General features: G+C 41.6%; 1 protein-coding gene across 1 annotated transcript; it reads right to left on the bottom strand.

Annotated features, from left to right (window-relative positions):
* Nucleotides 1–3,157: 3,157 nt before the first annotated feature.
* On the bottom strand, nucleotides 3,158–5,423 carry LOC126077077 (growth-regulated protein homolog gamma-like). Its single transcript, XM_049886030.1, has 4 exons — nucleotides 5,163–5,423; nucleotides 4,947–5,070; nucleotides 4,745–4,828; nucleotides 3,158–3,869 (listed from the first exon to the last, which is right to left on the bottom strand). Exons 1-4 carry the CDS (start codon nucleotides 5,251–5,253, stop codon nucleotides 3,854–3,856), a joined length of 315 nt encoding a protein of 104 aa, XP_049741987.1. The 5' UTR covers nucleotides 5,254–5,423; the 3' UTR covers nucleotides 3,158–3,853.
* Between the last annotated feature and the right edge of the window lie 8,370 nt (nucleotides 5,424–13,793).

Here is a 13,793-nt window from a genome sequence, read left to right on the forward strand (position 1 = left end):
TCAGACACTGCTGCCATTGCTATTTCCTGATGGCCTCTCAAAGGCACATGGTCATATGGTGTGCTAATGCAGAGAATATCCCTTTCCTTCTCTTGTCACCCTGTGATCATCCCCTCAAACCTCTCTGTGTGTTACCCCCTGCCCTGATGTTCTTAATGGAGGGCTACCCTGTACTCCAAAGTCTCACAGACAATTTAATGTGATACACATATGTGCCATTTTCGCATGCTCCAGGAATGAGTTGATGCCTATGGGAGCAATCCAGAGGGTCAGTAACAAACACAGACCTAGGGAACCTGTCCATGTTTTTCACCTGGACCTTCCTCTTGTTTTTCTGGCCACACGTGTTTTCCCTACAGTTATGTAATAAACCTTTTGTTTTTTTTTTGGTTCACTTTGGAACTTGACATTACCAGTCTGAAAACAATACCTAAGTCTGATTTTAGTTTCATTTATTGAGCTTTAGCCAGTACTGGCACCATTTGGAGTCCTCCACAATCTCCAATTTCCCTTCTATAATACGTACATTTTTTTAGTCTAGTGGAAAGGGCTTTGGACACTAAACTTCAAACCCTCTGTGGTAGGCTAGATGATTCCCAAAGATGTCCTTGTCCCAATCCCTAGAACCTGTGGCTGTGTTACTTTACATTGTAAAAGAGACTTTGCAGATGTGATTAAGGCTTCTGAGATGGGGAGATTATCCCAGATTATCCTGGGTGGTACTGATGTAATCACAAGGGCCCTTATAAAAGGGATGCAGGAGGAGTCAGAGTCAGACAGAGGTGATGTGACAGAAGCCAAGGAACAGAGAGAAAGAGATTTAAAAATGCTTCACTGCTAGCTTTGAAGATGGTTGAGGGGGACCATGAGCAAAAAGATATATATGGCCTTGGGAAGCTGGAAAGGTCAGAGGAAACAGATTTTTCCATGGGGCCTCCAGAAGAAGTCAACCCTGCTAACACTCTGACTTTAGCCCTGTGAAACTGATTTTAGACTTCAGACCTTCAGAACTTTAAGAGAATAAATTTATGTTGTTTTAAGCCACCAAATTTGTGGTAATTTGTTACAGCAGCAATAGGAAGCTAATACACTGCCATCTCTTCCCTTAAAAAATCAGATTGCTTCACCCTTTGTCTCAGAAATTCTGGAGCCACCACCATCTTCCCAGCATTGCTTAGCACTTTACTCGTTATAATGTGTAATTCTGGTAACAACTGTAAAAAGGAGATTAGATTAATCAAGAAACTTGGCCTTAGATCCAGAGTTAGAAGGTGTTAGAGCAGGAATCTACCGCTAGGTCGGTCTGCTTCTTCACAGCCGATGTTCTTAACCACCCTGTGAGATGACTGCATCTCCTTTGTCCTTCTTTCCGTGTCCCAAGTTAACACACCCTGTGTTGAGTATGAGTTTTTATTATTCATATTTTAAAATTTTATCCTGATTGCACACATGGGGTATTATGGATTAGGGACACTTTTCTCATTAATTATAGTGAGTAAGTGTGTCACCCCCAGCCCACCCCAAGTCTTACCCCTGGGGTGATATAGTGAAAGCCAGGTTAATTGTCCTACTGTACTCCTAAAAGAGTCTCCTTGGAAACATAATGGTCTTGAGTTCTAAGTCCCTTACTATGGAAATAATATCTCTCCAATGAGAGATAGCCCCCTACTTTTATCATCTAAAGATGACTCCACATTATGTAGCTTAATTTTTTTTTTACATGTAAGTGCCTAGGGAGGTAGTGCTCCAGTCTCCCTAAACACTTTGGGGCTTATACTAGGGACCTAGTCCTGGCTATGACCATTTGGCCCTCTCAGGGGAAATGAAAGACATTTTATTATTCTTTAGGGTCAGAGCAATTAACTAGACAAATGGCTCCAGATCTAGTTCTCATAGCATGTCAGGAGTCTCAGGAGGCTAGGACCTTATACAGGAATGCTGAGGAATCCAGGGACATTTTATTTTCCTACAGCCTAAAATATTTGTCCCTGACTTGGGGTTAGGCCTGACTTGGGGTTAGGGAATCAGTGCCAGCATTTATGCAACTTCCAGAATGTTTTGCATTTGTTTATCATTGTACAGCTTACAAATTGCTTGGCCATCTAATTACCTCATTCATTCTGAACAAATAACATTGGAGTTATGAAGAGACCATTAAATTTCTTATTCAGGGGAGGAAAATGGAGGTTTAGGCAAATTGTTTCCTGCCCAAAGTCATATAGATGCTTAGGATAAGCCTGCACATGAGCCCAGGTCTTCAGGCCACCAACCCAGCCCTCTTTCCTCTGCTGAAGGCTATAAATGAAGGCTCAGGAGCCCAGAACTGGGTTCTGAATCAGAGCCAAGCACACACCCTACCTTGCTCTTCCCACACGTGGGCACACTTTCCATATTTACAGGTTTGGAATGCGCTCTTTTTCAGGTGACTTGGAGCTTTCTGTACCTGAGATGACAGCCTTTGTTTCTGTCTTGGAATCTGGACATGATTCTGCCAAACTGGGGCAATGTTAAACTGAAGTTTACAGGTTTAGAGAATGTCTGATTAAGTGGAAGAAAAAGCTGGAGAAGTAAAATATCACCATGCGTGTGAGGCACTCAACAGCATTAAACTTGGTGATCTTTATCCTTCCACGAAGGCGAAACTTTCTCAATTAGAGCTTTATATAAGCAAAGTACCCTGAGACTCATTTTTCTTACTTTTTCCCCCCTAGTGTACAAATTAAGTTCTGAGAAAGAAACAACTTTAGTACAGTTTAGCTCCCAGCTTCATTCAGGGAAAAAGAACGCATAATTGTTTGAAAAGCTATTTAACAAATTAATTTAAATGAGAGCTCTTATTTAAAGTACTAGAATTGTATAACAAGTTGATTATAGTGAAAAAAAATAAATATTTTATGTAAAACAGGGATCCTCAAGGAAGGGGCTTGCATGGACTTTGAAAAAACATCAAGTATACCTTCTGGAAGAGAGAAACAAGGGAAGTGGCAACCAGTAAAAAAAAAAAAAAAAAAGTAGCAGGCTTTAAATGGGCATGCCCTACAGACTGTTAAAAATGTACAGCACCTTGGTACTCAGGAAGAACAAAAGGCCAAGACATACAAAACACAACTTAAGCATGATATTTTTGTAAAAGCTTTATTTTCATATTATTTTAAAAATAATCAATATTTCAAACATCTCTATTCCAAGACACAAAGAAACATTGCATAATTTATGCTAAACAAGGCATTATGCCTTACAAGGGAAGACATAAAATGTCCAAAGGATATTTATAACAGTGTAGTTTTCAAAGTTTCAACATCTGAAATGTTCACTATGAAACAGCAACTGTGAAATGTTGACCACATACTGTGGAACAACAATAAATAACAACTGACATTCTTCTAAACAGTTACAAACATAGATGTTTGTACACACATTCCCTTATCCTAACCATCTATGTGCTTGCATCTCCCACAATGTGCCTCCAACCTCTATCACAGTGGCATACTGCGGGCTCCCCCAAAATATTAATTTAATGATTGAAGACATTTAAAACTCATCATCTTCAAAGTAAGTAACAGCCAGGACTGAACTTACTATAAAAATAAACTTTAAAAATAACTGTACAGTGAAAATCACCAAACAAATTTATATCTTTAAATACCAAGTAAAACATTAAAGTAGAAATTTTGAAAGATAAATAAATAAATACTTATATAAATAAACAGAACTCATTGAAAACAGTCAAACACATTAAGCACAGTCCAGGTCTCCTTAGGAGCCATTTGTTTCTCTTCTTTCTCTTTGGTTCCTCTAAGGCTAGAACTTCCTTCAGGAACAGTCTTCCCTGGGTTTCCTCCTTCTCACTAGGTCAGTTGGTGCCATTCCTAGGATGAGAAAATGGTTGCTCTTAGTAGGTAATCAATAAGCTGACTGCACAGCCCTCTTCTCCTGCCTCAGACCCCTGACACCCCAGGGTTTTCCAAAAGCTACTGCTACCCCCAGCCCCCCCCCCCGCCCCCGCCCCGGGCCTACACCAGGTAGTTACTGCCTGTAACTACTGCAGTCCAGAGCAGCAGAAAAATTCAAGCTCCTGAACGTTGTTTAATAAGGGGACCTGTGGTAGCAACTGTATTGTTGCTTTCAAACAGCTGAAACATACTGAACACCAACCGAATGTCACCCTGGGCTAAAAATGTGTGTGGATATCCTCACTTAAGCCTCATAGCAAACCCATGAAATAGGTACTGTTTCTCATTTTATGGAGACTCAAAGAGATTAAATACTTTCCTGGGTCAAGGGCCTACTAAGAGATGGAGCCTAGACTTGAACTCAGGTGGGTCTCACAGCAAAATCCTGCTCTTCACCACCAAGAGTTAAAGGCACCTATTACCCAAAACTAAGGGCACAAAAGTTAGTTCCACTTTTCAGGTCTGAAACCATGAGAAACTGGGGTAAACACTGTTTTTTAATGGGTAGGAAGCATTTCAGCATCACTAGACAAATGTAAATATTTTACAAACACATATTTACCCACTTTCATTTGAATGGCAGTTTGGCGGTGGGAATGAAAGGTGCCAGAGATACCGTTGTGGCACCAGAGCAAATTAATGATCTTAATGGCAAATTTAATCGTGAATACAATAATAACGATTTTCAGCTCTTAGCTAACCCTGAGTTTCTCTTATATGATTTTCAGAAGCAGATGCTAGTGTCTGTACCAATGACTCTAGTCACTTGTAAATAAAATCCCACAACTCACGTGTTTAGCATCTTTTCGATGAATCTCTTAACCATGGGGGCTGTGGGGTTGAGACAAACCTCGTGCCCATTCTTGAGAATGGCTCTGCAGAGAGAAGGAGAATCCGTGTGAGGCGGGCGGTGGGGCCAGGCAGTCAGTGCAGGGAGCACTGGAGGGTTGGGGTGACAGGATGGAGGCAGAAGCAGCGCGGGGCGAGACTTACATGACTTCGGTATCGGCGCAGTGGGGTCCCGGGGGCGTCACCTTCACACTTGCGATGTTCTTGAGGTGGATCCCCTGCACGGTCTTCACGCACTGGCAGCGCAGTTCGGAGCCCATGGGCGCCCCTGGGAGAGAAGAGAGACTCGTTTAGAGAGGTTGTCTCCACGCAGGGTCACCCACCCACCCAAGGCTGCCGCAGGGTCCCGCCGAGGCTCACCAGCTGCGCGCCGGCCGGCGGCGACCAGGAGCAGAAGCAGCAGCGCCACCCGGAGGAGACGGGGAGCGGCGGGGAGCGCGGTGCGGGCCATGGTGCTCGGCTCGGAGAGTCGGGGCGGCGGTGCCTGGAGCGAGAAGGTGGCTCGAGGAAGGCTGCTTGCCTGTGATTCGGGCTGTGCGGCTCCAAGCCCCGCGAACTGCTTTTATCCACGGTCGGGGCTGGAAAGTTGGCTGTCCCGAGGGCAGGGAAATCCCCGGGTCTCCAGGTTTGTTCCCTGATTCCGGAAGGAAGGAGCCAGCCCCGCCTCCTGTACTGACCCGGCTCACCCTCCGGCTAATTGCTCACTGACTCAGGGACATTATCCAGCTGTCCCCAAAACTTCCCAAAGGGACAGTGAGTCTTTTGACGTGGGGGAGTTACCGACTGCCAGTGGGGACGGCGGGAGCCGAGTGACCCTCAAACGCGGTGAGGGCAGGGTTGGGCTCAATATCCAAGGGGTCCTTGGAACCACGACCCGGCAGCAGGACGTCTTTAGTGGAGTTATTTCTCTTGAAGGCACTTAGGTTATTGGGATTGGAATAGTTAAGGCCAGGGGAACTGCAGCCTCACCTATCTCTTTATCTGAACTTGGATTTTGCAGATTTCCCTTGCTTCCGAAATAAACGCACGTTTTGAAAACACATCTGTCATCTCAGATTACACATAAGAACTTTTGTCTCGTTCCTTGTCTTTTATGAGCTCAAATAAATAACACTTAGTTCTGTTTTTCCAAGACAGTGCATGGGGATGGGGTGGGGGGGGGGGGACTGGCAGCCATTGTCACAGCTTAATTTAGTGTTTGTTTCAGGAGAAAGTGTTGTAGCTCTACATCCCCCCTCTCTGAAATTCTAGAACTTCCAGAACTCAAATAATTCCATGAAATCACCTTTTTTGTTGTGTGAGACTCCTTGTTTGGATTCGTAAGTCATTGGGGAGCTATGAGGGACCATGTAGGTTTTAGGGAAGTCCACCGCTTATATTTTTCAGAAAGGTCGTGGTCACCTGAAAGTGATTCGAGCTTTTCAGTCCTCTGAGCAGCAAAAAGATGTGTTTTTGTAAAACATGTAGGTACTAGATTACTAACCCCAATACTAACCAATACTAGTATGATTATATTTCCATGTGGTATGAACTTTCCTGCCTTCTGGGATTTTACTCCCTAGAGAGAAAGAACTATCAATATGCTTTAGTTTTCTAATTTCAATAAAGCATTCCAAAATCTGTTTAGCTGACTCCTTCTCACAGGATAGGTGGATAATTCACTTCCACCATCAGTTTCAATGTCCCCTGTTGGAGTAAACTATAGGTTCCAGATGGTTTAAGAGTGATTCTGCAGGGTGGATGCAGACCTGGGAATGTGCGGAGTAAGTTGCCCCTGCTGTGAGAAGGCCTGGGCAGGGGCAGCAGGAGGAAGAAGAGGGTCTGCCTCAGCAATGCTCCAAGCTCCTTGCCCTCCAGTCTTTTTGACTCATAGTGACTCTATAGGACAGAGTAGACCTGCCCCATATCATTTCCTGGGCTGAAATCTTTATGGAAGCAGACTACCACATCTTTTTCTCACAGAGTGGGTGGTTTCAAACCTCTCATCTTTCTTTTAGCAGTCTAGCGCTTAACCACTGCTCCACCAGAGCTCCTCCGCCTCAGGAAGAGTCTTCCCTATATCCAGAGCTACCAAGGGCAGTGACGGTTCAGTGGTAGAATTCTGGCCTTCAGTGCAGGAGACCTGGGTTCAATTCTGCCCCATGTTCCTCATATGCAACCACCACCCATCTCTCAGTGGAGGCTTTCAGGTTTTTGTGATGCTGAACAGGTTTCAGTGAAGCTTCCAGACCAAGATGGAGTACAAAGAAAGGCCTGGCAATCTGCTTGTGAAAATCAACCAATAAAAAGCCTATGGATCACAACAATCAGATCTCGTTGTGCATGGGGTTCCCTGAGTCAATAGTAGCTAATGGAAACAACACATGCAGAGCCTGGGCTGTAAAGCCAGGCTGCCTGGGCTGAAATCTCATCCACACCCCTTACTTGCTGCATCAGAAACCCAGTGCCATCAAGTCATAACTATGAGCAATTTATTTAACCTCTCTCTGTTCAAGTTAATCATCTGTAAAATAGAGCTAATAATAGGGCCTGCCTCACAGGCACTATTCAATGTGTTAACATTTATAAAACATCAGCACATATTAAGTGCTATATAAATATCTGTTAAATAAAGGGAATTAGCATTTTCCAATTTTACCTAAACAGAAACAACCTAAGGTGATCCTTGTGTAAACAGAAAGAAAAAAAAATGTTTTCTAAGAAACATCTTATTTTTTAAATATATTTTTAGCATCAGGGATATTGAAAGGAGAATACGTTTGTATTCTAAGGGGACCTTGGCTTTTTTCTTTTTTTCTTTTTTTAATCCAGGGTTTGTTTGAAATTTTCATTTCAATCACTTTCCCTATAAAATTGGAATAAAAATAAAATGCTTTTTATTTGCTGTAATGATTTTCAGACCCAACACTAAGTGTTAATATAAGTAAACGCACAGAAAGAGTAGACCTTCCATCTGTCTACAGTAACAGCCAAATGGATGAGACATGTCAAGAACAAGCCCATTATATGTAGAACTATCTACAATCTGACTCCTAAAACTTGTTTAAAATCATTTGCCTTCAAAAAGCGTAGAAAGAAGGGACTTTTCCCTTTCCATTTCCACGATTTAATTCATAATAGTCCCATACTAAGTTTCAGAAAATTTTTTAAGCACCAGTATTACGAATGATTAAATTATTGAACAACATAATTACTATCATATCCAAGTAAAGTTTTGCTGAAGATAATTCAAAAACAGTTGCAGTAGTACATGGACATGGAACTGCCAGAAATTCAAGCCAGATTCAGAAGAAAGCGTGGAACACAGGATATCAGTGCTGATGTCAGATGGATTTTGTCTGAAAGCACAGAATGTCAGAAAGAGTGTGTACCAGTGTTTTATTGACTATGCAAAGACATTCGACTGTGTGGATCATAAAAATTATGGATAACATTGTGAAGAATGGGAATTCCAGAACACTTAGTCGTGCTTATGAGGAAACTGTACTTAGACCAAGAGGGAGTCGTACGAACAAAGCAAGGGAATACTATGTGGTTTAAAGTCAGGAAAGGTGTGCGTCAGGTTGTATCCTTTCACCATACTTATTCAGTCTTTATGCTGAGCATATAACCTGAGAAGCTGGACTATATGAAGAAAAACAGGGCATCAGGTTTGAAGGAAGACTCATTAACAACCTGAATTATGCATATAACACAACCTACCTGGCTGAAAGTGAAGAGGACTTGAAGCACTGATGAAGATCAAAGACCACAGCATTCAGTATGGATTATACTTCAACATAAAGAAAACAAAAATCCTCACAACTGGACCAATAAGCAACATCATGATAAATGGAGAAATGATTGAGGTTGTCAAGGATTTCATTTTATTTGGATCTACAATCAATACCCATGGAAGCAGCAATCAAGAAATCAAAGACGTATTGCATTGGGCAAATGTGCTGCAAAAGATCCCTTTAAAGTGTTGAAAAGCAAAGATGTCTGACCCAAGCCATGGTATTTTCAATCACCTCATATGCATGCGAAAGATGGACAATGAATAAGGAAGACTGAAAAAGAATTGATACCTTTAAATTATGGTGTCTGCAAAAAATATTGACTATACCATGGACTGCCAAAGAACAAACAAATCTGTCTTGGTGGAAGTACAGCCAGCATACTCTTTAGAAGCAAGAATGGCAAGACTTTGTCTTCCGTAGTTTGGGCATGTTATCAGGAGGGACCAGTCACTGGAGAAAGACATCATGCTTGGTAAATAAGAAGGTCAGCAAAAAAGAAGACCCTCAACAAGATGGACTGACACAGTGGCTGCAACAATGGCTCAAGCATGGACATGATTGTGAGGACGGCACAGTACCAAGCAGTGTTTCGTTCTGTTGTACATAGGTTCGGTATGAGTCGGAACCAAATTGATGGCACCTAGCAAGAACATTATGAAACCTACCATGATAAACAAATTCCTCCTTGTTTTCACATGTGCTGAATGCCACCTTTATATGTACATGTATAAATCCATGCAATACTAATTCTTACAGGAATGGCATTATCTCTAACACACAAGTAAGTCCAGTTGCTGTTGTGTCATTTCTGATTCACGGCAACCCTTTGTGTGTCAGAGTAGAACTGTGTTCTGTTAGGTTTTCAATGGCTAATTTTTCATAAGTAGATTGCCAGGCCATTCTTTCAAGGCACCTCTGGGTGGACTCCAACCTCCAACTATTCCTAGCACGTTGACCATTTGCAGCACTCAGGGACTCCTATCTTTAAAATAGCTCAGTTTACTAAATTCCATTTACCCTGTAATTTTTACTGTATCTTTTAGATTTGACTAATACATTCTAATATGCCTGTAAAATCTAGGATTTTTCCTTCATGCTGAGCACTCACCTTGCTATTCAGATAGCAGGAATGAGTACCCTGGCTTACCTTGAGGACTTTGCTGACATAACTGTTACTCCTTCCTTCTCATTTCCTAACAGTTATGGATTGTTGTACAATGGTTCTGCTTGGGCTGAGGGGAAGGGGGAATGAAGATACCTGAACATGTCAGTGAATCCCTACATCCATCCATCCCTCTGTCCAAGGGCCTCAGTTGAGAATCAGTGTCAATCTCTTTTCTAGTCTCTAAAACATCTGCTTGGCACCCTTCCACCCTCTTCTGAGAGCAGAACTCCAGCTTTCCTTTGCAAATCCTTACCATTGTGCTCATCAGTCCATGTAGCTAAGGTGGGATGACTCCATTTCTGAGCTCAGCAGGGGGAACTTATGACTCCAAAGCAGCATCCTCTTACTACCTGCACCAACCTCCAAGCTAATATGGGTTCAGAGTTGAACAAATGATTTAAGCTTCACCGAATTAGTGACAATGCTAATTCTACTGGAGTAGAAGAGAATTTAGAGGCTCTTGCTCCTTGCTGGAATTGCTGTCCTGATAAGATGGAAAGCTGAAGTCTTGCCATTGGTTGAGGAGAGCCTACTGAGAATGGAGGTAACACAGGGGAAAGCGTCTTGACCTGCACAGACGTAGGAATACTGAGAGCATTTTTTTAAACACTTAAATCTAGCTTTACCTTATCGGATCCATTGACTTAAAACACTGAATTCTTAGCTGCTGTGGAGCCAGCCCTTGACTCATGGCAACCCTATGTACAACGAAGCAAGATGTTGCCTGGTCCTGCACCATCCCCATGCTCAGTTTTAGATCAGACCGTTGTGATCCATAGGGCTTTAGTTGGCTCAATTTTGAAAGTAGATGGCCAGGCCTTTCTTCCTAGTTCATCTTAGTCTAGAAGGTAGCTGAGACACAAGCCTCCACTGGTAGATGGGTGGTGGCTGCACATGAGGTGCACTGACCTGGAATCAAACTCAGGTTTCCCACATGGAAGACTAGAATTGTACAACCAATGTCCTTCACAGTCTCAAGGAGATTTCTAAAAACAACTAGTAATCTTTTCCTTGTGGAATATTAAAAACTTTGAGATAATTATGCTCTCAGTTCCGGACAGTGAAAGGAAAGAGGAGTGTACTCGTGACGGGAGAGAGGCCTGAGCAGGGAAAAGAAGATACATTATCTCTAGTGTGTCATTTGAAGTTTATGAAATGGAGAAGGTTAAAGAGTCGTGAGCTCCAGGTAGGATAAAAACCAACCAAACCCTTTGCCATCAAGTCGATTCTGACTCATAGAGACCCTAAAGGACAGAGTAGAACTGTCCCAGAGAATTTCCTAGGAGCATCTGGTGGATTCAAACTGCCAACCTTTTGGTTAGCAGCCATAGCTCTTAACCACTACGCCACCAGGATTTCCTCCAGGTGGAATAGATGGGTGGTAAATATAGTAAAGAAGGAGAAGCAGGATGTCTTGATTATGTATCACATGAGATACACACTACATTAAATATGTATATATGCAATCGTATATTATTTAAAAAAAAGAAAAAAAATTCTTTTTTTTTTTTTTTTTAAATAATTTAGTGAGCACAAATTAAATACTGTGTGATTATGACTGGAGGGTGTGGATGGACAGATGAGTAGAATCCTTGGCTTGTCCCTGAAAATTCTCAGATGTACTTCTAACTAAAAAAAAAAAAAAAAAAACAGACTGGAAACATTGCTGTTGGTAATGGCATGAGGGGGTGGTTATCATCTTTGTAAACAATTTTATGAAGACCAGATGAGTGCAATAATTAGGTAATTTGTGGCATTACACTGTTAATCACCTTTGGTTTTCTGGGTTGTTTACAAGGAGCTCTGGTGGCTCAGGGGTTAAGCACTCAGCTGGTAACCAAAAGGTCAGCAGTTGAAACACGCCAGCAGCTCCATGGAAGAAAGGTGTGGCAGTCTATTCCAATAAAATTATAGCTCTGGAAACCCTATGGGGCTGTTCTACTCTGTCCTATAGGGTCACTATGGGCCAGAATCAACTCGATGGCAATGGGTTGGGTTTGGGTTGGGTTCGGATTATTTATCCCAGCAATAAAAATAAAAAATCCCTTATCCAAATCTTTTCCATTAACCATTGTTTTCCTTCCTATGTTTAGCACTTGAAAAACACTTTTTTGGCATCTACTATTAAATATCCCAGGGGAGTTAAAGCTTCCTCCTCCTGGAGGAACAGACTAGAAAGAAAAACAAAAAATTATCACAGATTTTAGAGATAAATCTGAGGGAGGTTGGGATATAATACCTTGGAATTACAGAGTAGAAGGCAGATTATTCACCACATGGGTAATTAAGACCTAATAGTCCTAACTCTGTTTACGCTTGGGGACTGCTTTCCTCTCAAGTTTTACTGCTATCCATACAAAACTGGACAGTGGTATAATTTCCTTGTTTGTATCTACTTCTGTGAAGAAATAAATAAGATGGTTATACAGTATGTTTCTTTTCTTTTTTTTTATGTTTTTCACTAAAGAGAGTTAAATAGCCTTCTAATCACCAGATACTCTGTATACTTCATAGTCTTATTAAAAAAACAAACAAACACACAGGGTTCCTCTTATAAATATAGTGGTTGATAAACATTGAGGCTTTTTAATTTGAGTTTTTAGAAAATATAGTTTATGTTCATTGTGCTAAATTTTTCTTACTGGCTGCAGCACCCTAGTTTTGGGTTATGGCTCTGCTGAGAGAAAATTCTGGCTTGCCTGTGGTGTCCCTCATGGACTGCTTGTTAGCTCAGGGATCTTGGTCATCCTTGTTTGGAAATGATGTGTGCTCTGGGAGTAAAACACCAAGAGAAAGGAATAAAAGGAATATATATTTATGATGTTCCAATTCTGGGTCAGACAGCCTGAGTTTTTCACAATGTCATTTTAATACTGTCAAGAACCCTATGAGGTTGGCATCATTATTCTCATATTGACAGATGAGGAAACTGGGGTATAGAGTCCCACAGAGGCAGAGTTAAGATTCAAGTGCAAAAATGTCTAATTCAGAAGCCCACTGGATTCAAGCCAGTCTTTGGACAAGGAAAGAATTAATTGGGAAGAAAAGACCAGCTAGAAGGATCTTAACCCTACTGAGTGTATTTTGTATTTCACACCTTCCTTAAAAAAATGCATTACTTATTCTCAATCCAGTGTGTACTAAGAACCAAATGCATAAGTGATGACAACTACTAGCCCCCAGAGTCTCAACAGCCAGAGACCCTCCTTCTTACTGTATCGTCTTTATCCAAAAAGCTGCACCCTGTAGAGTTCCCTGGGACTCTCAACATTAGGTGAGGTTAGGTCAAGTTCTGATATTCGTATTAAAGGCATTTGATAGGCAGCAGGTGGGAAGGGTCCAAATATCCTACCCCTACCAACTCCTAAAGAACCTTAGAAGTCACTCACAAGGACGTAGACTCTACCACGAACTGTCATAGTTTGGCTCTGTCAGTAAGGGACTAGAGCAATTCTTTCAAACAGCAAGTTGTGATCCATTACAAAAAAACAAATAAACCCATTGCCATTGAGTCAATTCCGACTCATAGTGACCCTATAGGACAGAGTAGAACAGTGCCATAGACTTTCCAAGGAGTGGCTGGAGGATTTGAACTGCCGATCTTTTGGTTAGCAGCTGAGCTCTTAACCACTGCACCACCAGGACTCTTGTGACCCATTAATGGACGGTAAAATAAATTTAGGGGGTTGTCATCAGAATTTGAAAATAATGGAATAAAATATAATAGGATAAGATATACATAGAATAAAAAATGATAGACAGTAATACATCACACATAAGTAACTTAAGTATTGCTTTGTGAAAATTTTGTTTCAGTTATAGATGAATAACTGTGTAAAACTAAACACTTTATGCATGTATGCAGAAAAAGAGCCTCCAAGAGCAAAATATCCCTTCAATGATTTTGTTACATGGATCAAGGACATGACTTACAATGAAGTACAACTTTGGAGAAAATTGAAACAAGTCCACGAGAGCCGAAGTACAACCTTGAGTATATCCCACCTGAATTTAGAGACCATCTCAAGAATAGAATTGATGCGTTGA

Source organism: Elephas maximus, chromosome 5 (genome assembly GCF_024166365.1).
Source record: "Elephas maximus indicus isolate mEleMax1 chromosome 5, mEleMax1 primary haplotype, whole genome shotgun sequence".
Lineage (NCBI taxonomy): Eukaryota > Metazoa > Chordata > Mammalia > Proboscidea > Elephantidae > Elephas > Elephas maximus.

Coding starts and splice junctions, on each gene's coding strand:
- LOC126077077 (XM_049886030.1), bottom strand. CDS start 5,253: ATGGCCCGCACCGCGCTCCCCGCCGCTCCCCGTCTCCTCCGGGTGGCG. Junction 5,071..5,162: donor CGCCGGCCGGCGCGCAGCTG/GTGAGCCTCGGC, acceptor CTTCTCTCCCAG/GGGCGCCCATGGGCTCCGAA. Junction 4,829..4,946: donor TGCGCCGATACCGAAGTCAT/GTAAGTCTCGCC, acceptor TTCTCTCTGCAG/AGCCATTCTCAAGAATGGGC.